The sequence below is a fragment of the Ambystoma mexicanum genome, chromosome 12 (assembly GCF_040938575.1).
Source record: "Ambystoma mexicanum isolate Mex_15411 chromosome 12, UKY_AmexF1_1, whole genome shotgun sequence".
Taxonomy (NCBI): domain Eukaryota; kingdom Metazoa; phylum Chordata; class Amphibia; order Caudata; family Ambystomatidae; genus Ambystoma; species Ambystoma mexicanum.
The window spans coordinates 525,624,794-525,652,143 of NC_090936.1; the positions used below are offsets into that span (position 1 = coordinate 525,624,794).

Here is a 27,350-nt window from a genome sequence, read left to right on the forward strand (position 1 = left end):
TTGACGGACCTGTCTGTTACGGCCCAGGAATTTTAGTTCACGTTCTGCCGTGGCTCTGAAAGTCTGCAGCTCCTCTTTGTGCTGCTTGTTAGCGCAGATCATTTATGGTGGAGCACCCGAGTTCGAGGTGCTTTAATCGTTCCTCACTCCAGGTTAATTCCCGTCTGATCAGTTTGAGGATGCTGTTCTCCTTAGCCAAGCGGACACCTCTTATGAAACACTTTAGCTTTTCCCAAATCGTGCTCATCGAGGATACTGTTCCCAGGTTTGTTTCCATAAATGTAGAGATTTCGTCACGTAGTTTGGATGCAAACACTTGGTCTTGCAGGGATCCTGGCTTGAAGCCCCAGCGCAGCAAGTGAGATTTGGTGGCGGACGGATTGCAGATGAGGGTTACGGGAGAGTGATCAGAGAAAGTTTTAGGTAGAATTTGTCAGGGCCCCCACTGGAGAGGACCTCTAGCGGATATGAACAGGTATTCTATTCTAGAGCTGGTGTTGTGCACTGCCGAGTGGAATGTGTAGTCGCGCTGCTCCCAATTACTGTGTCTCCACGCATCTACAAGATCGTAGGCTCTGCATATTTCCTGTACCTGAAGGCCAGCTTTGGATATTGGCAGTGTTGTGTTCCATGACCTATCTTTCGTGGGGTCTAGGGCAGTGTTCAAGTGGCCCCCCCACCCGGTCGTTGCAGCGCCTTGTACTGAGAGCTGTGTGAGCACCCAGTAGAAGTTTTGCAACATCTACATTGGGGCCTTAGGAGTTGACAAAAATGATTTCTTTGCCTGCTACAATTTCTCTTACCTTAAGCTATCTGCTTTTGGTGTCTTTCTCAGTATTTATCATCTGAAAGTCAGTCTTCCGACTGATTAGGATCGCCACTCCTCTGGCGTATGACGAGTACGAGGAGCAGTACCAATGACAGCCCCAGTTTCGGGCCCAGTGGTGTTCTTTTCCAGGGAGCAGATGCGTTTCTTGAATCATGGCTTCATGTCTCCAAGTATTGTAGGATCTTCCTTGTTTTAGAAGGGAGGCTGCCTCCTCTAATGTTCCATGTGGCGACTTTGAATTGTATGTTTAGCTTGCATGTTTAAGCTGATGATGTTGAATCCGACCTAAGGGGTCGCAGGGTGCTGTGGACGACGCCTACACCTGATTGCTGGTGGTCTCCATAGTATTCCGAAGAGGGGGTACGGCACTGCATGGTGGCTTGGAGGGTCGGCTGGGTCGGTGGTTCGGAGGCGCATTTCCCTCCCCATTCTCCAACTTCCTTCCTTACACGGGCAACCCCCAACTCGCCCGTTTGCTCGCTTGATCAGGGAGTGAACTGCAACATTGCGTGTCTGTCACCCGATTTCCCACTGTGCAAAGGGTACCAGGGGCTGCCCAAGCTGCACGACCCCGGAGTGTTTATCTCCAGTGTTTGTTTCGGTAAGGTTGCTGTGCTTTGTAAGTGGGTTTCACGCCGTTGACCATGTTTGGTTATGTTGGGTTTCTGTGGATTCTTTCTCTCTGTGCTCGTGCCTGGCTGGGATTCAGCACGGGGCATCCTGCTCGGTCTAGGAATGCGTTTGTTTCCTCCGGCGTCTTTAAGAAATTGACTTTTCCACCATGTTCAACTCTGAGCCGTGCTGGAAAGAGCATTGAGTAAGTAATTTGGTTGTCTTTGAGACTTTGCCTGATGGTAGTGAAGGATCTCCTGTGTGTCCGGACTGCTGGGGAGAAGTCCGGATAAAAGTGTATTCAGTCTCCATCGTGGTGTAGTTCTCCTTTTTCCCTGGCCAGTCGGAGAATGGTGTCACGGTCTTTATCATTAAGCAATTTTGCAATTATTGGCCTGGAGGGAGCATCCGGAATGGGTTTAGAAGATGGAATTCTGTGTGCTCTTTCCACGACAAATAAGTGAGAGAGGGCTTCACGTCTGACAAGGGTGGTGCATAGCGCTTCAACAAAGTCTTCCATTTTCAATTGTGGTTGGTGGTCCCTCACTCTGACAATTCTAATGTTATTTCTTCTGGAGCGACCCTCCAAATCTTCACACCTGGCTTACATTTGGGTCTCAAGTTGGGTCACTTTGGCCACTAGGGTTGCTGCGCATTCGTCAAAATTGGACACACGTTGTTCTACCTAGTTTAGGCGTTCAGTATGGGTGTCCATACGATGTTGTAGGAGATCAACTTTAGAGGAGAGTCCATCCATCTTATTGTTTAGTCTTCCTATGCCTGCTTTCAGGTCCAACAGGAGTCCCTTAATGTCAGAGCAGGTTCCCTCGTCCATTTGGTGTGTGCTATCTGACAGGGGCTCTAGAACCTCCTGCAGCCTGGGGTTTTTGGGGGCTGCTCTGGTCTCGAAAGGTAGCTTCCTCTGCGACCTGTCTGTTTTCCCCATTGCCTTGTGCTGTTGGGGGTGTCTCTGGGTTGAATTTGGTGCTTATTGGCGGTTATCGAGGCGCCAGCAGTCATGCAGAGAGGGGGCGTAGTATGCGCAGTGCAGTGATAGTTGGTGGGAAAGGTCTGAGACACTGGGGCCAAGATGAAGGTTATGGCGCTTGACTGTGGTTCAGTTTGCTATTTTGCATTTCCTGAAAGGGCTCAAGAACCCAATGAAGGTAGGGGGAGGGATGAGCACTGCATGTGAGGTGGTATTGCGCAAAGTTCACTTCTTTAAGTAGTAAGGATGGGCTCTGAAGGCTGTGGACGCTCCTCTACCCCCACCCTGTTGAGGGATGGAGACCTGTGATGCTGCACCTTCTTCCGGATGGTGTGTTCTAGTGGAGGTATGGCTGGCCTGCAGGGTCACATGGGCAGTTTTTGGAGGCAGTCTGAGCGCATGTGAGGGGACCTCAGCAGGGACGTATGATATTAGGCACTTGCTCCCCCAGCGCGCGCCGTACCTGAGATGAAGAGCAGGCTGCGGGGCGCTCGCTGCGGGTCTCCGCCGGTCTTTCTCGAGCTTCTGTTGGTCAGCTGCTGCTCGGGGGTGGGGGGCCGGCATCCGAGGCCTCTGGGACCCGCCTCCAGGCCCAAACACTCCTGCCGTGCGCCACGCTGGATGTTAAAGGGGGGGTGCCGGGAGAAGGTGCTCTCTTGTACCCTGTCAATCGCCCCTCCCTCTTGCCGCAATCAGGAGCGAGCCTGCCACTCTCGCGGCCCTCCGGCGTGTGTCGCTGCCTCCAGGCGTCTGCGACTGCCGCAGTTGCAGGAGCTGTGCTGTGGGTCTGTTGCTGTGTGGGGGTGGGCTCTTACACTGGCCCCCGGCTGCGGCCCGCCGACATTCGTCTTGGCCCGCCTCTCCAGAACGGGATGGGGGCAGGCCCCTTTCCTCTGCTCGGTCCCCGTACGGCTTCTGGGCTGCTTCCTGTTACCGAGCTATCTGCTTGGCCCTCACTATCGCCTCGGGCACCAGGCTTGAGCGGCTGTGTGTGGGGTCGCCGGATCGCCGATTTCACCCCAAACTTCACAGGACTGTGGGGCAGGGTCTTGACAGCAGGTATGGTATATGGTCAGGGCGGCAGAATACCGAAATGGGCAGGATGAAACGGGATTAATTCCGGGCTGTGCGGGGGAGCTCACTAAGATGCGGCCATCTTGGCTGGTCCTCTAGCGCCCTCAACTATGCATAAGCTCTTGATGACCTCCTGGAATACAAGAGGTTTCAGTCACCTCACTACAAAGAGCAACGTTAATCTTGGAAAGTTCGACCTACTGTCTCCAGGAAACATGGCTTATGGCAAAACCACACTTGATTGAAACTCCATTGCCTTCACTTCAGCGGTCAAGGGATTGGTAGGGCGACCACCGGCTGGCCTGATTACAGCTATTCGGTAAGGCCGTGGACTAGAACCTAATTCAACAATCTTGGTTTCAGCCTTGATACAGGTCAGCAAAGTCACTTCTTCATCTAATAACTCGGACGTCACAATTTTAGTGATAAACACCTATTGGAACCCAAATGCGGTATCAAACGAAGTCTACCTTAAAGAAATCGAAACAATCCTGGACGAAGCCTACACAATACACCAAATCGATCGCATAACTGGTGACCTAAACTTGACCGGCCTGGAAATCGTTGAGTTGTTGGGCAGCTCGAGAAAACCATCTCTAGGTGGGGAGAGAGCAAGGAAATGGGGAAAACCTAATGGACGCTCGTGATCTACACAATCTCCATTGGTTAAGAACAAAGGCCAACCAATCGATAACAACGTGGGAGCGGCAGAACCAGAGGTGTACATTCGACCACACCTTTGTTTCAAGATCTATGTTGCCTTTGATAGATTCCTTTTAAGGGGCAAAGAACTAGAAACAGCGATCATAATATTCTAATAACATGGAATGGACCGCAAGAACACAGAACAAATGACAGCCGATCTGGAAACAAACAACGCAGGCACACGCCTTAAACTCTCGGAAAGGGCAATCACTCAAATCCTAAGTCAATATGAATCTGCTAGAATGGACTAAACGAACATCTTAACCCAAGGAAAAACGAGGGTAGACTACGTACCACTCCTTGTTACATCATTTTGGGAAAGCAATAAATAAGGGTTCTTCACAAACTCATATATACGACCGTCAACTGGTCGAACGAAGGAGATCCCTACGACAATTAAAGTGGCTGGCAAGGAAATTTCAATCCTCAGAAAACCTACTGAAGGCCAAAAACGCAGAAAAGGGTTACAAAAACTGTCTGATACAACATCGATCAGCAATGTACCAGCACGATGCAGAGGCAATGCTTAGAGTGATCTCTGAAAGAAAACCTCGACTTTTGGGCACTAGTAAGAACAACAACAGAAAAAAAATCAGACACCATCTCAAAAAATGTGGGAGAAAAACAATGGATGGATCACTTTGAAAATCTATATAAGCACCCTGAAGAGGACCCTTGGTATCGGCATCTCAAACTACTGAGCCATGGCGGGTTCCATGAGATTCAGGGTTGATCATATGTAATATCACCAAACTTAAAAATTCATGGGCTCAGGACCCCTAATGGGGTTTCCAATATAGATTTTATAAAGTATCCCAAAGCATGGGCGAAACTAATGTGAAAAATCTTTGAAAATTGCAACAGATCTAATGCAATCCCCCCCTTCGTGGAAAATGGCAAATGTACTGCCCATATTAAAGGGGAGCTAAAGATGATCCACGTCAATACTGACCCATCGCATTGCGTAACGTGATCGGCAAAGTTTTGGGGCCCTCCTGCTGGAAGAACTACAGATATGGCTACAAAAGGCAGGGTACACTGCCCGTTCCAGACAGGGTTTGTTAAGCAGACAGGAACTACAGCTAACATTTTACTCTTAAGCAGCTTTAAAGCAAGAATTTTGCTGGGGAGACCAAGGGTATTTATGGCGTTTGTCAACTTAGTACAAGCTTTCGACCGAGTCAATCGGATCGCGTATGGAGAAAGTTGAAGCTCAAGAACTGCCCTGAATTCCTGTTGGGACCACTCGAAGCTCTCCATACAGGAACAACTATGAAAGTAAGACTAAGTCGACAAGGCAACTTAACTGATATCCTGACGGCTAGAGGCGTCAAACAGGGATGTCATCTTGCGCTGCCTCTTTATAACGCTTATATTGCGGACTTTGAGGCCAGCGAAAAAGAGTCGGAGCCTTTTCACCGATAGGCGCTCCAAAGATCTCATGTCTGCTGTATGCTGACGACATCACTTTGATGGACCAAACTGAGATAGGCCTACAAAGGCAAATAAACAACTTTAATAAACTACCTGAAGGAAAACAACTTGGAGTTAAATAAAACTAAAACTAAAATAATGACATTCGAAAAGTCCTTAAGAAAATCTTTGACATCGAAATGGCATGCCGACTGGGTCGTCCTGGAAAAAGTGACAAACTTTAAATATCTGGGAATAAACTTAAACAACAATTCCTTGGAGAAACCAATGCAAACATACATTTACACCAAAATGAAATCTCTAATATCGCAAGCGAAGGCGCTAGATAGGAAATACTGTCGCTTTTCCTTGATCCCGATTCTGAATTATTACAAGGTCAACGTTATCCCAAGCGTAACATACGGCGCAGAAGCTCTGCCTAAGAACCCTGCAAAGATATGACCCAAACTTAAAGGTTTGTTTTGGCATCAGGGTTTGGGACTGCCATTGTCTACCCCAGTAATTTTGGTTCGCAGAGAACTTTCTTTCCTCATTGAAAACAATATGTGATCGAAATTCCCTACTGTTGGTATCATAAGATGATTCAACAACCGAAGCCAAACATTTTCGAAATAATTGCAAAAGAACTTAAAGAAGGCAAAAACAAAATGCTAACAAAATGGGCGCTGGACAACAGGCTCCTACTTGAAGAAACATGCTCATCAGAAGAGGATCTCCTAAATAATCCTTGCAAAACAATAAGGAAGTTAATAGACCTAGACTGGAGTAAATCCTTAGAAGAGGCGGCGTCCTATAAACTTGCAGCGAAGGTTTCTACTGATATAAAGAAGGTAAACAAAGTAAGAGGGTACCTTAAAAAATTTCCAAATAAAGAGCTGAGCAGAACCTTCATGCGAATGCGCCTAAACTTGCTAAAAATTGGAGAAAAAAATGGCCATTAGAGACAAACCTATCACAAACAAATATCGGTTCTGTAAAAACATTAATCGAACAGAAACCTTGCGGCATCTATTGCTGAGCTGTAGTGGCACACAGACTGCCAGAGAGACCTACCTGGGAAAAATTGTGAGAACATTTAAAACGCTAGATGAAGAAGCGAGGTTGTCCCTTCTGATGAGCGGTGAAAAGACACAGTGGGTGATCGCAGTAACCTCATTTATGAAAAACATTGGTTTGGAAAACTGACATTTCATTTGGACTTTTTTTATAAGGGGGAAAAGACACCGTTTGGAGTCCAGACAAGGAAGGTGGACGGATTTCTAAAGTGAAGAGGAAGTTGTACTCAATATGGAGTCTTGGATGTCTTCTTTTTGTAAAAATTGTAACACAATTAACACACACAAAAAAAATATTGATGATTTTATGATGTACAGCTCATTTTTTGTATCACAGCTATGAAATGAAAGGTATTTTTTATCATTGTTTTACTTATTTGTAATTAATAGGATTTTAGGGCTCCTTTTATGATGTAATGTCAAAATAAAGCATATTACTGATTATGTGTGATGCCGCAATAATGTGCTTTTGTGGAAGAATTAAAAGCAACATTGAGCCAGATAGGCATTCTATAGTTCTTTTCTAATTCGTTTTGAAATTTGAGTTGAATATCTATGGGAAAAGTGTTCAGGCATCCCACTCCTAGGCCGAGCTGTTCAATGGTTAAGAATTGACTGAAGCCAGCCATGATCGAGAACTAGGATTACAATTAAATAACTATTCTTCCTGCAGTAATTTAGTCCACCAGTAATCTAGGAGTTCTTATGGAGTGTTCCATTGTCTTCTCAGGTAAACTTCAATGAACCTCTATCCATGCTGCAGAGACTGACAGAAGACCTGGAGTACCATGAGCTTTTGGATCGTGGGGCCAAGTGTGAGAGTTCCTTGGAGCAGCTTTGCTATGTAGCAGCTTTCACAGTCTCGTCTTACTCCACCACAGTCTTCCGTACCAGCAAGCCTTTCAATCCCCTCTTGGGGGAGACCTTTGAGCTGGATCGATTGGAAGAGAGTGGCTTTCGTTCCCTCTGTGAGCAGGTAAAGAAGTATCATTTTCATGGATAGATATTTTAAGAGTGGGATGTGTAAATAGTGTGTGATGTAAAGTTAGCAAGGGGGGACACACACAATGTAAATTCTTTTTTCTAGTTGGTCTCAGTGTCCTTATAGGGCATACCACCGCTGAGTGTGACGGTCGTCATGGTATCATTGGCACCCTTGGTGATCTTGGCAGTGGCAGGTCCTCCATAATGGGCAAGGGGGTGCAGACCCACCAGAACCCTCAAGCATTATGGAGGAGCCGATAATCCAGCCCATTGTAAACACTCAGCGCTCCCACAGCTGCTTTCTGAAGTTGAGTGAGCTCTTATGGGCTAGCTTAAACTATCAAAGGGAAACTTGGTTTCTCTTTGTCCATTTTTGTTCCTCAGCATGCATGTCCAATGGATTATGCAAGGATGGGGGCATTCTGCTTCCCCATCCTTGCTGGCCCAATTAGGAAGCAGACTGGGGCACTCCACATCTGAATGTGTGCTCTCCCCTCTCCACGCAAAGTGTCAGTTTGGGGCAGTAACACTGTAGCATTCGTATGCAGAAACCAGGAAACACTCTTTGCTTCCTGTTCATGTAATGCGGAAGCCGGGGGGCTTCTGTATTTATTTGAAGGCCACCGGGAGTCGAAGAGCAGAGTCCAGAGCAGGGCTGAAGGTAAGGAAATATCTGTATTATGTATGCTTAGGTGCGTTTGTAAATGAATGAATGAATGAATGAATGGATGGGTGGGTGGTCGTATAATATTGTCAATGAGCAAGTGAGCGTTGCTTGGATGTGTGATGTCTGCACTTATGTTTGTGCAGGAGCAAGCTGCTGATTTGGAAGCAGGTGGTGTTCTCAGTAAAAAAAAAAGCATGCCAACACAGCATCCTTTTTTTTCTTGGCCTCTTTGATGAGCAAGCATGATGTTATTACATGGCTAGACTGGCCTTTTTGGTGCAGTCAGTTTGGACATGATTTCATATTGTCGCCTGGCATTTGAATGGCAAAGCCAACTGGAGTATATGCTTCTGTGGGGAGACTGCCATATATTGGCAACACCAGCATGGGTTTGTTTTTAGTGTCGTTCCTGGTATTATGTGCAATGCAAACATGAATATGTTCTTATTTGGGAAAACTGGCATATATTGATGTAGTCAGCATAGAAATGTATGGGCACAGCCAGCATGAACATGTTTTTAGACTGATATATATTGTGGTCAAAGGCATCATGAAAATGCATTGGAAATGCTCCTCTGCACTGTTGGTGACTTGCATATCTTTTGGATTTTTTTCATGAGTTACCCTACAAAGCTAATTGCAAGTGTCCTACATTTTACCCAATTTTTCACTTTCTGTGCTGTAATAATGCACCATTTTAACCGATTAGTCAAAAATTGTTTTCTATAGGTATCTCGTGAAGACCTTGGTATTCAAGCCATTTAGACACTGTTTGGTTCCTGAGGCTGGCTCAAAAGACGGAGTACTGTTGTGCTTACCTGTCTATGCATCCTAAATCAGTTAGGGAATGTGTGGCCAAGGCTTTTATACCTCTGATCCAGTGCTACATTCATTAGAGTAGGTGCTTACACTAAGTCACCAGTATGTGAGCCGTGTGGTCAATTTTCATTTTGACTGGAATTAGGCTGGAGAGCTACTAGCATCGAATTGCTGGAAGCATTTCCGCCCTTGTCAAATACTGGCTTTAAATACTTTCTGATGGTATAAAAGAGGCAAGTGTACTTTACACCCCATGAACATAATTTTGTGTCCCCCACCGTCTTTAATCATTTGGCAGTGAGTTTGTCTTCCTCCCACCCTGCCTTCGAGAGTCAGGCCATCCGGGTCCTGACCTGTGGCCTTCTGATGCTTTCCTTCTGCCATGGAATACAAGGAAATTGATATTTTCAGTCGTAAGATTTTTGCTTTTGGACTAGCCGTGGGGTATATTAATGTTTCTTGGACCATGTAAAATACATGTATTCTATAGAATGTACCCAAGGAGGCAGATGGGTATTTCCCTCCAGGTGTGCAGTTGCCATTTCATCAGGTGATCGACAAGGACATGTCCAAGTAGATCCTTAAATCCGGATTACATTTGCAGGACTCTTGCACAATCTTTGATCATGTAACATTGGTTAGAAGTCATTTCTGGATGAAGACTTTGGGTTTTGCACAGGATATCCATTTTGATCTTTGATATGCCCTTTAATGATGTGTGACTTTATTGGCATGAACTCTGACAGTGCTTGAAAAATGTAATAGGGCTACTGACAAGTCTTTGGGCTTGTCTGCCACTGCTTCCTCTACTTGTGCTTCTTTGGGCAGAGCTAGTACTCCTGTGGTAGCAGTAGAAGGTGTTCCCTTTGCATTTCCAGAGAATAATTTTATTTTCGGGGCAGGGCCTTTAGTATGCTTTCCTCCAGCTACAAAACCCCTTTCATTTTGTCTAGCTATCTGACACCAGTGGGGAGGCAGTGTTTTTTCTTCTGTCAGAGAAGATCATCTCAGATTGGCCTTACAAGTTATCTGTTTTTCTTAGTATTGCTGTGTAGACCACCTCTGAATCCGTGTTTACCAATGAGAATTGATCACTCCAGTGGTCTCTGAAGTGTCAGTAGTTCTACTTTTGGGGCAATATACTGGATCTGTTGCATGGTGACCTGCCGGTTTGCTACAGTCTAAAATGGTGGGTGACTCCAGGCGAACTACTTTGGCGAGGGCTGTTTAATCAGCCATTTCTTTCAGTGAGTATCCTCTGGGAAGGTTAGGACGAGGGTCTGCTTTATAATATATATTCACTAGAATTAAGAGCATTTGAACTGACTCAATGTCAAAGTAAGGCCTGTGTAACCTTTGACTGACAGAGCCTTGTCTATGCACTACCTCAATAATGTGCTGCAAGTCCATTCATGTTCTGTAGAATGTTAAAAATGTGGAAAAGTAAATGGGTGAGTTGTAGGTTAAATTCAGTTTTGCCAGGAAGCTTTACTAGCTTGGTACTGGCCATTGTAGTACAAGGTTATGATCACAGTAGCACATCTGGCCAGACAGCACGCTGTTTTTGCACATACCTTCAATGGCTGCCAGGGGACACAGAAGAGCTACAGTTGGAAGTTGTAGAACATATATATATTTCTGAGGCTTGTGGAATCTGCTTAGATCACATGCTGTGCATAGGCCGACATCTAGTGGAAGCTGCGGAGTATTACAGTTTGTTTTTCGAAAGTCGAAAATGGGCGTCGACACAGGCGTGCCAGTAATACTATCCCTAGTGTGACGTCCACTGTACCCAAGATCCCTCACGCGTGTAGGATCCTCAGATTGTTTTTTTCCGCCATACTGGTCGGAAGCATCTTGCGGAGTTCCCTGGCCTTAGCCATACTTTTGCTGTTATTATAATTATACTTCTTATTCATTCCCTTCCCCACCCCAACGTCGACCCTCATCCTCGACTACGGCTGGAGAAGTCATCGACCGTCGGCTGCTGCACGACGGATCTGGGCCTCGGAAGGCCGCTGGCCTCGGCCCGGGCCTAGTAGGCCGCTGGCCTCGGCCCTTACAAGTAGGGAGAGTGGGGGGTGGTACATACTCTTCACTCTTGATATATATATTTACATTTATATATTCCTACACTTAGCAGCCCGCTGCCTTAAGGTGCGTATGGAGGGTACCCCTTTTCATTCTGCCCCAAGTGCAATCGCAAATACCCTTGGGTCGACAGGCACGCCACGTGCAATCTCTGCTTGCCGAGGGATCACCCCGAAGCGAACTGCAGAGCGTGTAGTAGGTTTAAACCTAAGACACTTAAGGACCGTTCGACAAAGCGTTGGGCCCACCACGCCAGGCAGGAGGCCATGGCAGCGGAGGGCGCCTTCAGCAATGGCAGCGACGCCGTACTTTCGGACGGCGAGGGCATTACGGCGTCAAAAGACAGCCGGCAAGCGCAGGTCCCCGACCTCGGAAGGTCGTCCGGCAGGGCGGCTATGGGGAAGACCCCCGGCGACGCAAGCGCTACACACTTAGCATACACTAAACACACTAAGACCAACCGGACCTCGACGACGTCGACTTCCCGGAAAGAGGCACAAAAAGAACGGTCCGACTCGGTGTCCTCTGGGCGCTCTCGATCGAGATCACCTCACGACGCAAGGCAATCATCCACTCTTGCCAAGAGTGCCTCGCTACACACATTAACGGAAGTTCGATCGTCGGGAGACGAAGACGACTTCCACCCCCAGGCCGCGCTCCAAGATACCGAGACCGCGGTTAACACCAGTGAGGCCCCACGCCCAGATACCTCTCCAGACCCTCGGCGCCAGGCGTCGAAAGTCTCTGGGGCCTCCAAGGGACAGGGAAAACATTTTTCCACGCACGGGGAGGGGGGGTAACAGCGGAAAGCACAGCCTTCCACCCCTGTAAAGCCATCCTCTCACCCTAGGCAGACAAGTAAACTCAAGTCTACCCTTGAAAAATCCCATAAATCATCACCTGCTAAAGTTATACCCTGTTCCAGGGAATGGTCCAGTGTAGACATAGACAGAGTTATGTCTAGGATGTCTTCCTTGGCTGATTTTTATGACAAGAACCCAGAACACTTTCTTTCATATAACCCTCAAGGGGCCACACCCTCAGGCTCCTCCGATCCTATCCCGCTAAGTAAAAAGCCCCGGGTCGAAAGCCCTGAACCATTCAAGGTTCAGCCTTACTCCACTCCATATTCTACTCCACTCCCCAGTTACCAGGGACAAGTTTTCCCTGAAGAGGACCAGGAGTTAGAAATTATGGAGGAACAAACCGGGACAGATTACTATGCAGAAGATGAGGACCTGGAGGAGGAAGAAGATGAGCAGGAAATGTACAGAGTAGATTCCCCAGTACAAAGCGAAGCCCCAGTTACTGACTCTCCAGTTGATAACCAGCCCCTCCTTAACGAGGTTCTCGCTCGAGCAGCGGAACACTTACACATCGACACCCACGGTGTACAGGAGGAAAGGGACTTCGCAGAGGAGTTTGTAGGAGAGAGAAGACCGGTCGCTCAGACCATCCCTATCCTCAAACCCATCCAACGAAGAATAGATCCTTCCCTGGTGAATCCTAACCTCACCAGAGCGGTCAACCCCAGAATTGAAAAGATTTTCCGGGCAGCCCAGTCTGACCCTCTGTATATAAGGGGACATCTTAAACCAGATTCCCTAGTGGTGACCAACACTAGAAAAGGGGCTGGCACGCCCTTATCTTCATCAGAAGCTCCTCCCGACAAGGAGAGCAAAAAACTTTACGGGTTTGGCAGGAAGGTAGCCTCAACGTCCGCCTACCAAGCAAGGATTGCAAATTCCACCACTCTGTTGGCTAGTTACAATTGCCATCAACGGGAAGAAGTCGCGGCGCTCATTGCCTCTGCTCCAGAACCGTTAAAGGGCCAGCTGGCTCGGATCTCGGCAGAGGGGAGAGCCGTGTCTGGTTGCATTTTAAAAGCAACTTTCGACGCCGCTGACAACGCAAGAAGATTGATAGCAGAAGGGACTGTTATCAAGAGACATGCGTAGTTACGGCAGTCGGGATTCAAGACAGAGACCCAGGCTTCTTTAATAGACAAGCCAGTGGAACCCGACCTATTGTTTGGGAAAGCGGTCGAAGACGCACTTAAAAATGCCAAAGATGAATATGAGACTCAATGGAATAACAACCAGCAGTCTACCCAGAGTTACGGCAGGGGGAACAAGAGAGGTCGTGGAAGAGGCAGAGGCAGCCCCAACAAGGGAGGGGGCACGCCTCCACCAAAACAGTGACGCTCAGTACAGGGTCCCTTGCCACGCAACCCCAGTAGGGGGACGCATTTCCACCTTCACCCAGGCTTGGGAAGGGATCACCTCAGACAGATGGGTGCTGTCAACATTATCCGTAGGATATTGTATAGAACTAATGCAGCGTCCCCGGAATCATCCTCCACGACAAAGGGTGCACTCCCTAGAGCATCAAAGGATCCTTCTCGAGGAGATCGCCATTCTGCTAGAAAAGGACGCGATAGAACTCGTCCCAGGACACCAGGTAAACAAGGGTATCTATTCAACTTACTTCCTTGTGCCAAAGAAAGATTTAACAATGCGCCCAGTATTGGACTTACGGCCTGCCAACAAGTATGTCAAGCCCCAAAAAATTCCGTATGACCACGCTACAAGAGGTAATCCCCCTCCTAAGAAGGGGGGATTACATGGCAACCTTGGATATGAAAGATGCTTATTTTCATATTTCCATGCTCCCAGCGCACAGGAAGTACTTGCGCTTCAAGGTACACAGTCGCCACTACCAATTCAAGGTACTGCCCTTCGGGATAGCTTCAGCACCAAGGGTTTTCACCAAGGTACTGGCGGTGGCGGCTGCACACCTACGCAGGGAAGCAATCCCGGTGTACCCTTATCTGGACGACTGGCTCATAACGGGGGAAACCCCAGGAATTTGCAGGTCAAACATTCAGAGGACTATCGACCTCCTCCACGAATTAGGCTTCTCCATCAACGAGAAAAAGTCAAGTCTGGTGCCAAGCACCTCAAAACAGTTTCTAGGAGCTTTCCTAGATACTCAGAAAGGATTGACCTTCCCTTCGGAAGAGAGAATTCGGAATATACTTCTGCAGATTCCGCATTATCAGTCAGGTCAACAGATAACAGTACGCAAAGCAATGCGGTTACTGGGCATGATGGCGTCACTACTGGGCATGATGGCGTCATGCATTTACCTGGTCCCCAACGCGCGTCTGCGCATGCGTCCCATGCAGGAATGGTTGGCGAAACAGTGGTCTCAGGCAAGTGGTCAGTGGGACGATCTAGTGGTCGTTTCGCCAACACTAGTACAGAGCCTACTCTGGTGGTCAAGAGAGAATCTCGCAAGGGGAAAACCCTTTTACGATCCAGAAGTACAGGCAGTGGTGACTACAGACGCATGCCTGACTGGGTGGGGAGCTCACCATCTCCACCACACAGCTCAGGGTCTCTGGTCTCACTCAGTAGCCAAGAACCACATCAATCTACTAGAGCTTCTGGCAGTATTCCGAGCGCTAAGGGCGTTCGAGCCCCATCTACTGAACTTGTCGGTGCAGATCAGGACGGACAGCACGACAGCCATGTTCTATCTGAACAAGCAAGGATGGACTTGTTCGCCAAATCTGTCCAAGCTTGCCCAGAAAATATGGATATGGGCACTCAGACGGAACATCTTCCTGTCATCGCAACATGTTCCAGGGGAGCTCAATTCCCTAGCGGATGCTCTAAGCAGAGACTCCCTCCCAGAAGAACACGAATGGGTCCTTCACAGAGAAGTAGTAGAAGATCTCTTCTCTCAGTGGGGTTTCCCCACTATAGACCTATTCGCCACAAGCGAAAACAAACAATGCCCAGGATTTGCATCCAGGTTCCCCCAACCGGACTCCCAAGGGAATGCCCTGTGGATGAACTGGTCAGGGATGTTTGCGTACGCTTTTCCACCAACTCCTCTCATCAGGAAGGTGGTGTACAAGATGAACAAGGAATCGATGACGCTCATCCTAGTTGCTCCCATGTGGGCGAGACAACCATGGTTTCCACACCTACGCAGGATGGCGGTGTGCGAACCCATCAGACTCCCAGCCTGGTACAACCTACTGTCCCAGCAGCAGGGTCAAACAGTGCATCAGGAACCCAACTCTATGAACCTAGCAGCATGGCTCCTGAAGTCATAGAGTTTGGACATCTCAAATTACCTCAGAGGTGTATGGACATTCTAAAGGAGTCCAGGAAACCAGATACAAGGCACTGTTACTTTGATAAGTGGAAAAGATTCGTTATCTGGTGCCAGAATAAACAAATCAACCCGGTTGATTGCACTCCTTCCAACGTTGTAACATACATGCTCCACCTGCTGGATGCAGGGTTGGTTTTAACTCGCTGAAAGTACACCTGGCAGCCCTCTCGGCTTACACCACATCCCATAACAAGGTCTCGTGGTGGAAAGTACCAGTGGTTAAAGCCTTCATGGAAGGAGTAAAGAGACTTCACCCTCCTATTTCTAACCCACCGCCAGGATGGGACCTCAACGTGGTGCTAGCTAAGCTCATGGGACCCCCATTCGAACCCATGCATAAAAGTAGTCTCAAACACCTGACTTTTAAAACGGCCTTCTTAGTAGCCATTACCTCCATAAGAAGGGTCAGTGAAATTCAGGCTCTGTCAGTGCAGGACCCTTTCTTTACTATCCACAAAGACAAACTGGTTTTACGCACACACCCTAGGTTCTCACCTAAATTCATATCCAAGTTCCATGTAAACCAGTCCATCGAGCTTCCGGCTTTCTTCCAGAACCCGCAAAGCTCGGCTGAGGTGAAACTACACACTCTAGATGTGCGTAGGGCGGTCCTATACTATATAAATAAAACCAGACCGCTAAGGAAAACAGATCAACTGTTTGTCTCCGTAGCTACAGGCAGAGAGGGGGATCGCGTCTCTAAAGGCGCTATCTCGAAGTGGATTATCAACTGTATACAGCTGTGTTACTCTCTTTCTGAAAAGACTCTGCCTTTACGCCAAGGGCCCACTCTACTAGAGGCATTGGTGCCACTCTGGCTTTCATTGCAAATGTTCCCCTCGACACCATTTGCAAAGCGGTTACTTGGAGCTCTATTCACACTTTTACTCAGCATTACTGCATTGACACTCATTCCAAGGCAGATACACAAGTGGGACAAGCGGTTCTAAGACACCTGTTTGCTCATGACCCTTCTCACATCCCACCTCCTTCTTCTGGTACTGCTCGCTAATCTATGCACAGCATGTGATCTAAGCAGATTCCACAAGCCTCAGAAGGGATACATTACTCACCGTAATCGTATTTCTGATGCTTGTATCTGCTTAGATTCACATGCGACCCACCCTTCCTCCCCTCCGAGAGAAGGCGCATGATTGCTTGTGGTCTTACCTTTCTGTCTATCTGCTTGGATTATCTGTACTCACGCTACTCCTCATGCTTCCTCATGTCAGAAAAAATACAATCTGAGGATCCTACACGCGTGAGGGATCTTGGGTACAGTGGACGTCACACTAGGGATAGTATTACTGGCACGCCTGTGTCGACGCCCATTTTCGACTTTCGAAAAACAAACTGTAATACTCCGCAGCTTCCACTAGATGTCGGCCTATGCACAGCATGTGAATCTAAGCAGATACAAGCATCAGAAATACGATTACGGTGAGTAATGTATCCCATATATATATATATATATATTTTTTTTTTTTCTGAGGCTTGTGGAATCTGATTAGATCACATGCTGTGCATAGGCCGACATCTAGTGGAAGCTGCAGAGTATTGCAGTTTGTTTTTCGAAACTCGAAAATGGGCGTCGACACAGGGCGTGCCAGTAATACTATCCCTAGAGTGACTTCCACTGTACCCTTGATCCCCTCACGCGTGTAGGACCCTCAGATTGTTTTTTTCTGCCATACTGGTCGGAAGCATTTAGCGGAGTTCCCTGGCCTTAACCATACTTTTGCTAAATATTGTTATATTAACCCATTTCTCCACCCCAACGTCGAGTCACCGAACTTCCACACTGGACGCCGGCCCGGAGAAGAATTAGACCATCGACAGCTGCACGACGGATTTGGGCCTCGGAAGGTCTCCGGCCTCGGTCCGGGCCTTGGAAGACCTCTGGCCTCGGCCCTGCAAGTAGGGAGAGTGGGGGGTGGACATACTCTACACTCTTTTGGTATATAGGTACGTTCTTGATATATTCCTACACTTACTAGCCCGCTGCCACAAGGTGCGTATGGAGGGGTACCCCTTTCCAATTCTGCACCAAGTGCAACCGCAAGTACCCTTGGGTCGACAGGCACGCCACGTGCAATCTCTGCTTGCCGAGGGACCACCCCGAGGCGAAGTGCAGAGCGTGTAGTAGGTTTAAACCGAAAACACTTTAGGACCGTTCGATCAAGCGTTGGGCACACCAGGCGTCAGGAGGCCATGGCAGCGGAGGGCGCCTTCAGCGATGGCAGCGACGCCGTACTTTCAGACGGCGAGGGCAACGTGGCGTCAAGAGACAGCCGAGCGCGGGTCCCCGACCTCGGAAGGTCGTCCGGCAGGGCAGCTATGGGGAAGACCCCCGGCGACACAAGCGTTACCCACAGCACTTCCACAAAGCACATTAAGTCCAACTGAGACTCGACGTGCACGTCGAGTTCTCGGAAAGAGGCACATAGAGAACGGTCCGAATCGGTGTCATCTGGGCGTTCTTGATCTAGATCGCCGTATGACTCCAGGCAATCATTCACTGTTGCCAAGAGTGCTTCGCTCCCCAGTGTAACGCAAGTTCGATCGTCTGAAGACAAAGCCGACTTGCATCCCCAAACCGCACTCCAGGAGTCGGCGCCCGCAGACCGCGTAACAGCGGCTCCCGAGTCCCTACCTCCACGTGCGTGCTAAAGATAGGGACACCACCCCCGAACCTCGACGCCAGGCGTCGGAAGGCTCCGGAGGGGCGAAAAAACAGGGAAAACTCTCTTCCGACCACGGGGAGGGGGGAAAACAACAGAGGAAGCAGGCTCAGCCTCCTCACACACCTCAAAAACTTCCCACTCCTCATAAACAGACAGACAAGTCCCAGTCCTCTGTTATCCCTAGGACACCTGCTAAAACCAGTAAGTCTAGTCAGGATAAGGTGGAGAAAGCCCCAGAAAGGATCATTCCCAGTTCTAAAGAATGGTCTAGTGATGACATAGACAGGGTTATGTCAAGGAGGTCTTCTTTGGCAGATTTTTACACAAAGAACCCTGAACACTTTCTCTCCTATACTCCCGACGGGTCAGCACCCTCAGGCTCTAAGGATCCAATACCTCCAAGTAAGAAGTCCCGGTTTGAAGCCCCAACACGGTCTTCGGACCCCTTCTATATACAGCCCTACTCCCAATATCAAGGGGATACATCCTTTTGTGAGGATCCAGATTTGGGCATGTTGGAAGAGCAAACTGGTACGGGCTACTATGGGGATGATGAGGACCAAGAAGAGGAAGAGGAGGACCCGGAGACCTACAGAGTAGATTCCCCTGTAGAGGAGAAAACCCCGATTACCGACTCCCCTGTCGACAATCAACCTCCCCTTAATGAAGTTCTGTCCCGAGCGGCAGAACATTTCCACATTGACACCCAGGGTGCTCAAGAGGAGAGGGACTTCGCAGAAAAGTCAGTGGGAGAAAGGAGGCCTGTTGCTCAGGCCATCCCTATCCTTAAATCTATTCAGAGAAGGATAGACCCTTCACTTTTAAATCCTAATCTGACCAGGTCAGTGAACCCCAGGATTGAGAAACTTTTCAGGGCAGCCCAATCAGACCCACTGTATATAAGGGGGCATCTGAAACCGGACTCCCTAGTTGTTACTTACACCCGTAAGAGGGCTGGAACACCCTGGTCATCGTCCGAAGCTCCTCCCGACAAGGAGAGCAAGAAACTGTATGGTTTGGGCAGGAAAGTAGCCTCCACTTCCGCCTACCAGGCAAGGATTGCCAAATCCACCACCCTGTTGGCCAGCTACAACTGCCATCAGTGGAAAGAAGTCGCAGCACTCATAGACTCTGCCCCAGAACCCTTAAAGAGCCAGTTGGCACCAGTTGCGGCGGAGGGAAGAGCCGTTTCCGGTTGCATTTTAAAAGCAACCTTTGATGCCGCGGATAACGCCGGCAGATTGATAGCAGAAGGTACTGTTATCAAGAGACACGCTTGGTTAAGGCAGTCTGGATTCAAAGCTGAAACCCAAGCATCTTTGTTAGATAAACCGGTGGAGCCGGTTCTGTTTGGTGAGGCGGTCGAGGACGCGCTGAAAAATGCCAAGGACGAATATGAGACACTCAAATCCCTAGGCCAACTAACCAACAAACCCCCTAATCGGAGAGGGAATGGCAATTTTCGTCGCCCACGCGGCCAAAATTCCCAGAGGATCTAACTATTCCCAAGGGCAGGGTACACCGTGGAACAATAATAACCAACAGTCTATCCAAGGTTACGGCAGGGGTAATAAAAGAGGACGTGGTAGGGGCAGAGGCAGTCCCAGTAAAGGAGGCGGCCCGCCTCCACCAAAACAGTGACGCTCCGTTCAGGGTCCCTTCTCACGCAACCCCAGTAGGGGGACGCATTTCCAACTTCACCCAAGTTTGGGAAGGGATCACATCAGACAGATGGGTGCTGTCCACAGTATCCGCTGGGTACTGCATAGAACTGTTAGAGCGTCCCCGGAACCATCCTCCACAGCAAAGAATACACTCTTTGGAACACCGAAAAATCCTCCTCGAGGAGATAGTCAATCTACTAGCAAAGGACGCGATAGAACTCGTCCCGGGACACCAGGTAAACAAGGGTATTTATTCAACTTACTTCCTTGTGCCAAAAAAGATTTGACAATGCGCCCAGTATTGGACCTACAGCCTGCAAACAAGTATGTCAAGCCCCAAAAATTTCGCATGACTACTCTCCAAGAGGTAATCCCCTTCCTAAAAAAAGGGGGATTACATGGCAACATTGGACATGAAAGATGCCTATTTTCATATTTCCAGAAAGTACTTGTGCTTCAAGGTGGACAGTCGGCACTACCAGTTCAAGGTACTGCCCTTCGGGATAGCTTCGGCTCCAAGGGTATTCACCAAGGTACTGGCGGTGGCGGCTGCACACCTACGCAGGGAGGCAATCCCGGTGTACCCTTACCTGGACGACTGGCTTATCACGGGGGAGACCCCAGTAATTTGCAGAACAAACATTCAAAGGACAATCAACCTCCTCTTAGAATTGGGCTTCTCAATAAATGAGAAAAAGTCAAGTCTGGTGCCAAGCACTTCCAAACAGTTCCTAGGAGCTATCCTAGACACTCAAGAGGGGTTGAACTTTCCTTCCGAGGAAAGAATTAGGAATATACTGCTGCAAATTCTGCAATATTAGTCCGGTCGCCAGTTAACGGTACGCAAAGCAATGCGGTTACTGGGCATGATGGCGTCATGTATTTACCAGATCCACCACGCGTGCCTGCGTCCCATGCAGGAATGGTTGGCGAAACAGTGGTCTCAGGCAAGTGGTCAGTGGGACGAAGTAGTGGTCGTTTCGCCAACACTTGTACAAAGCCTAAACTGGTGGACAAGAGAAAATCTGTCCAAGGGGAAACCCTTTTACGATCCCGAGATACAGGCGGTAGTCACAACCGATGCATGCCTGACGGGGTGGGGAGCTCACCATCTCCACCACACAGCTCAGGGTCTCTGGTCGCACTCAGTGGCCAAGAATCACATCAACCTGTTAGAGCTTCTGGCAGTATTCAGAGCGCTTCAAGCGTTCGAGCCCTACCTACTAAATCTGTCAGTGCAAATCCGAACGGACAGCACTACAGCCATGTTTTACCTGAACAAGCAAGGAGGGACTCGTTCGCCAAATCTGTCCAAGCTTGCCCAGAAAATTTGGAAATGGGCACTCAGACGCAACATCTTCCTGTCATCGCAACATGTTCCAGGGGATCTCAATTCTCTAGGGGATGCTGTAAGCAGAGACCCCCTCCCAGAAGAACACGAATGGTGTCTACACAGAGGAGTCATAGAAGATAATCTTCTCTCAGTGGGGCTTCCCCACTGTAGACCTATTCGCCACAAGCGAAAACCGACAATGCCCAGGATTTGCATCCAAGTTCCCCCAACCAGACTCCCAGGGGAACGCCCTGTGGATGAACTGGTCAGGAATGTTTGCGTATGCTTTTCCACCAACTCCTCATCAGAAAGGTAGTCAACAAGATGAACAGAGAGTCGATGACACTAGTCCTGGTTGCTCCCATGTGGGCGAGACAACCATGGTTCCCACACTTACGCAGATTAGCCGTGTGCGAACTGATCAAACTTCCGGCCTGGTACAACCTACTGTCCCAGCACCAAGGTCAAACAGTGCATCCTCAACCCAACTCAATCAACCTGGCAGCATGGCTCCTGAGGTCATAGAGTTCGGACATCTCAGTTTACCATAACACGTATAAAAGAATCTATGAAGTCAAACACGAGGCACTGCTACTTTGACAAATGGAAGAGATTCGTTATCTGGTGCCAGAATTAAAAAATCAACCCAGTTGATTGCACTCCTTCCACTATTGTTACATACATGCTCCACCTGCTGGATGCAGGACTGGTTTTTAACTCACTGAAGGTACACCTGGCAGCCCTGTCAGCATACACCACTTCCCATAACAAGGTGTCGTGGTGGAAAGTACCAGTAGTTAAATCCTTCATGCAAGGAGTAAAGAGACTTCACCCTCCTATTTCAAACCCACCACCAGGATGGGACCTTAACATGGTGCTATCTAAGCTCATGGGTCCCCCATTCGAGCCCATGCACAAGAGCAGTCTCAAACACCTGACTTACAAAACGGCCTTCTTAGTAGCAATTACATCTATAAGAAGAGTCAGTGAAATTCTGACTCTGCCAGTGCAAGATCCCTTCTTTACTGTCCATAAAGATAAACTGGTTTTACACACACACCCTAGGTTCTCACCTAAGTTTATTTCAGAATTCCATGTGAACCAGTCCATCGAGCTTCCGGCTTTCTTCCAAGACCCACAAAGCTCGGCTGAGGTGAAACTACACACACTAGATGTGCGTAGGGCGGTCCTCTCCTATGTACACAAGACCAGACCGCTTAGGAAAACAGATCAGCTGTTTATCTCCGTAGCTACAGGCAGAGAGGGGGATCGCGTCTCTAAAGGTGCCATCTCTAAGTGGATTATTAACTGTATCCAGCTGTGTTACTCACTTTCTGAAAAAACTCTGCCTTTCACGCCTAGGGCGCACTCTGCAAGAGGCATTGGGGCCACTCTGGCTTTCATTGTAAATGTACCCCTTGACACCATTTGCAAAGCAGCTACTTGGAGCTCTATTCACACTTTTACTCAGCACTATGGCATTGACACTCATTCCAAGACAGATACACAAGTGGGACAAGCAGTTCTAAGACATTTATTTGCTCATGACCCTTCTCACATCCCACCTCCTTCTTCAGGTACTGCTCGCTAATCTATGCACAGCATGTGATCTAAACAGATTCCACAAGCCTCGGAAGGGATACATTACTCACCGTAATCGTATTTCTGATGCTTGTATCTGCTTAGATTCACATGCAACCCACCCTTCCTCTCCTTTGAGAGAAGGTGCATGGATGCTTGTAGTCTTATCTTTTCTATCTATCTGCTTGGATTATCTGTACTCGCGCTTCTCCTCATGCTACCTCATGTCAGAGAAAATACAATCTGAGGGTCCTACACGCGTGAGGGATCATGGGTACAGTGGACCTCACACTAGGGATAGTATTACTGGCACGCCATGTGTCGACGCCCATTTTCGAGTTTCGAAAAACAAACTGTAATACTCCGCAGCTTCCACTAGATGTCGGCCTATGCACAGAATGTGAATCTAAGCAGATATAAGCATCAGAAATACGATTACGGTGAGTAATGTATCCCATATATATTTTTGGTTTATTTAAGCCTTTAAAAATGTGAACAATCAAATTGCTACATTTCATTTGCTAAAATCTTCAAATAAACATACAAAAAGAGAAAAACAATCTGGCTACATCAATGGGGAGCAGCATCAAATAATTTTGAGAAATTTTAGGAAACGGCTGCTAAGGTTAAAGTAGTATTTGATCCCAAGAATAAACATAGCCAAAGCAACTCGAGCTCTACATGCGCATTATTGGAAACACATTTCTCAAAATGCCTAACACAAGGTCCTAAAATCATGGGGCAGTTTATTAAAATATGCTTTAATGTTTCCCTTATGTTGGTATCACAGAAGCAACAAGAAGGGGGTGGATGTTCTGCCTTATTCCTGATATGCAGTATCTGTCCAGTAGGATGTAAGTTGAAACACACTCTCAAGAACTGCTGCCGCCAAATAGCATTAGGGAACTTAATGAGATACCTAGGCAGGATACACCTTTTTTGTTTACGAGCCAACTCTACTATACTGTCTGTACCTAGCTAACTCTTCCCTTGGCAGATATCCAGTCCTGTTTCCAGAGCCCCTTTTTTTGCAAATTGGAGAGACTGGACCAATATGTCGTTGGTGCATTCAAGCTCTTCTAGAACTTTGTAACATTTAGCTATCCATCGATCCATGGAGACGATTCTCGGAATCTCCTTGAAATTCATTTAGATCAGCATACAGTAGGGTAATCAGGGGAAGTAACAATGTTTTATATGTACATAATAAATTCCATAGAACTCTGACCCATATTGAAAGCAACCCTAGCTCATAGCGGGTGACTTTAACACAGTTAGGAACCTGCAACACACTCTTTCATACTCTGGCCTCTATTGGATTGAGATAATTTAAATTGAATTTTAAGATAGAATCAAGGCCATACATGATTTTAGATGTGACTTTAGCATTTTAAAATTAAAAAAATTGAAGGATTGAGAAACCACCATAATATTTATTATTCAATTTCTTCAACTTGGGTATCAAATTGTTAGCCTTATCTTTCAAAGCGCTCATCAGCACCATCTTAATCCCACTATCAAACAAAGGGATATCCAAATAAACAAATTGTCACAATTTCCAGTGGTGCATCCTACTAGAACCATCTATAGCAAGTCCTCCACCATATATTGGAAATTCTCATTACTTTAGTTTTATTGTTCTTCATAATTACATTGTTAGATTTCGTACAATGATTTATGGCTACTATCATTTTTTGTAAACCAATTTACCTGTGCTCCATAAGGACCATGTCGTCCGTATACGCTATCCATGGTAGTTGTAAATCACCCAATCGAGTAGTTGCAAACAAAGAAAGATCCAAAGTTTCGCCCATATCAGATATGTAAATATTAAAAAGGCAGGGAGTCAAACCGCATCCCTGCCTCAACCCACAAAACCTAGGAATATTGTCTGTTGTGGCGCCAGAAAGATCCAATCTAACTTGAATATTAGTTTGAGAGTGGAGATGGACTTACATACCTAGAAGACCGGAAGGAAGGACCCAAGAAGACAATGTCCCCCACAACAAATTCCTGATTATGGTGTCAAAAGCTGATTTAAAGTCCACAAAACACATAGAAAAGAGGGGTAGAGTATCTGATTTTAGTTGTATTTTGTTTTAAAAGTTTTTCAAATAAACCCATTGAGAAGTGCCAATATTCTGAAATCTCGACTGTTGTCTATTCAAATGACCCAAATTAATTGCCCAACTTTCTAATTATCTCAAAATCAAAGAAACAAAAATGTTACAATCCGCATCAGGTAATGTGATGTGTCGCTAAGTCGACCCCATCGTTTCTATGAAGGTACCACAGTAGATCATTTCAAGGATGTCAGGGGTTTACATAGTCAAAATGTTATTCAAAAATATAAAACGTATTGAAGACCAAATTTCCGGGGCATTTTTTAACATACCATATGCGATAGTCCATTAGGACCCGGGGCTCTAGAATCAGAAGAGGGCTTGATAAATAAACTATCCTCTATTATCAAAGTGAGGGACCACTTTGCGTGCTTAATCTTGGATGGCCATGTACTAAGTGCTTAGCTTTCCAAGTTGTGCATGAAATTGGTTTAACTTGCACACCAATAGGTTAGACTCTTCTCTACTGACACGTGATAAAAATTTGGTACCCTCTTGTAGCTACAAGTAGAGCCAGTATAACTTCTCCAACACGTTGAAGCACCAAGTGACGGTGATGAATCATCCAGTTTTTATATATTTGTTTCATGGTTTTGATTTCCTTAATTTTACTGTCAATCGGGTCAGACCATTGCAGGGCAAGTCTTGTAGCTTTCCGACATTCTCCTCTTCCATTTCTTTTAAAACACCATCATTGTAGCAGTTAGGTTGGTTAATTTTGTATTTATTCCACTCAGAGGAGACCTATCGCACTAGAAATGCACTGGCTAGAGATGGGGAGGTTAGAGTAAATAGTGTGATTGGCAAAGTCTGAGCTAAACACAATGCTGAACACAACACTGAGGGCATACCTCAGACCACATCATAACATGATGGCTTCGCAGAGCTAGAACAAAAAAAAATGGGCACACGTTTCCTAAAGATATTAAGATACAAAGCTTTACAATTTTGTCATTCAGCTTTTAAGAGCATGGCATTTTGCATTCCTGTACACAGCATGTACGACTTGGAAATACCAAAATGCATTTACTTAAGTTTAAAATCCAGGAGTGTTTTTTTTTTTTCCCCCACAATAATTTTTATTAAGCATTTATAGTTTTAAAAAAAAAAGCCCCCGTAAATAACATTGAAAGGAAACAAGGAACCCCCAAACCAGACTCCACCCCACCCTCCACCCCCTTTCCTCAAACATCCCCCTCTCAACCCAACCCAAACCATACCCGGAGGAACTAAGGAGAGAAAGGCATCTCACAAAATCGAGACCAAATATACAATCAATACTGTCACAACGGGCTCAAATCATAAAAACAAAGGAAGGCCAGTGACAACATAGGTGGCATCACAAATATTAAAGGCAAATGAAAAATCTCATAGTTCAAAGTATCATTGATTCACAATCTTCATGAAGCAGAACCACCATCCAGTCTTGCAAAAATGAGTTCATGGTGTCGTGAGTAATCGCAGAGAGTGTCTCATACGTAAAGATCACCGAGTTTTGCTAACCAGTCCGCTTTAGAAGGCATCACAGAGCATTTCCACTTCTGAGCCAAGGCAAGCCTCCCTGCCCGCAACATGGCCTGAACCACACGAGACAAAGGTTCATCCCCCTCATCCGAAGCCAGAACACCAAAGAGAAGCACAAGGGGCAGCAAGGGTAGGTCAGCCCCCGTAATCTCCTTAATCCAGCTCAGGAGTTCAGACCTAAAAAACTGGACAGGACATCCCCACCAAAGGTGGAACCAGGACCCTCGTTGACCAGAACCTCTCGGGCAGAGCGGAGAGGACCCCTAGTACATTTTGGCAATTCTCTCAGGTGAAAGGTGCCACGCATGCAGTATCTTGGAATTATGTTCCGTTGCCACAGGGATCCTGAAAAAAGAACCCTAAAAATGGCCAACCAGGTAGCCGCACCTATTTCCCCCTCCACTCTTCCCAATGTTTCATAAAGGTCTGCCTGGGCTCTACGTCTGCCGTAATCAGCGCCTTGTAGATTTTAGAGAGGGAGCCTTTCCTACATTTGGAATTGATTATCACACTCTCCAATGCAGTGGGTGGGGAGCGGGTTAGGTCTTCAACCCACTGGGGATCGGTCATAATACCTTTCACTCATATGTAGTAAAAAATAGAAATCGAAGGAGCGCCCAGAGATTCCACAAGACTATCCTAGTCTAATCCGTCTGACCATCTCTGTGTCCCCCGAAGGTTTCTTTTACCCAAATCAAATGGGGGTGCCCACACCGAGGACAGGGGGGAGGGCCAAGAAGAAAGGGACGCATTCCCCTCTATCCTTCTTCCACAGCGACCACAACACAGACAGTATGGGATGTACTTTTACTGCCCTACGAAGGGGGGTTCCCACTGCCCACAAGAGGTCTCACTTTTCTGGGATAGTCATGGACATCTTCAATATATGACCAGTAAGTTCTCATCTCATCCCTCAAGTGCTCCAGGAACACCCTTAGCTGAGCCGCCTTATGGTATGGACGAAAATCGGGCAGGCCATAGCCCCCGTACGAACG

At 47.2% G+C, this 27,350-nt stretch overlaps 1 protein-coding gene across 1 annotated transcript in view; it reads left to right on the forward strand.

The window, feature by feature from the left end:
• Positions 1–27,350, forward strand: part of OSBP (oxysterol binding protein) — a 1,428,945-nt gene that overhangs the window by 855,987 nt on the left and 545,608 nt on the right. The window contains exon 8 of the mRNA XM_069628826.1: positions 7,428–7,673. Within this exon, the coding sequence (XP_069484927.1) occupies positions 7,428–7,673 (246 nt within the window). The remainder of the gene's footprint in view (positions 1–7,427; positions 7,674–27,350) is intronic.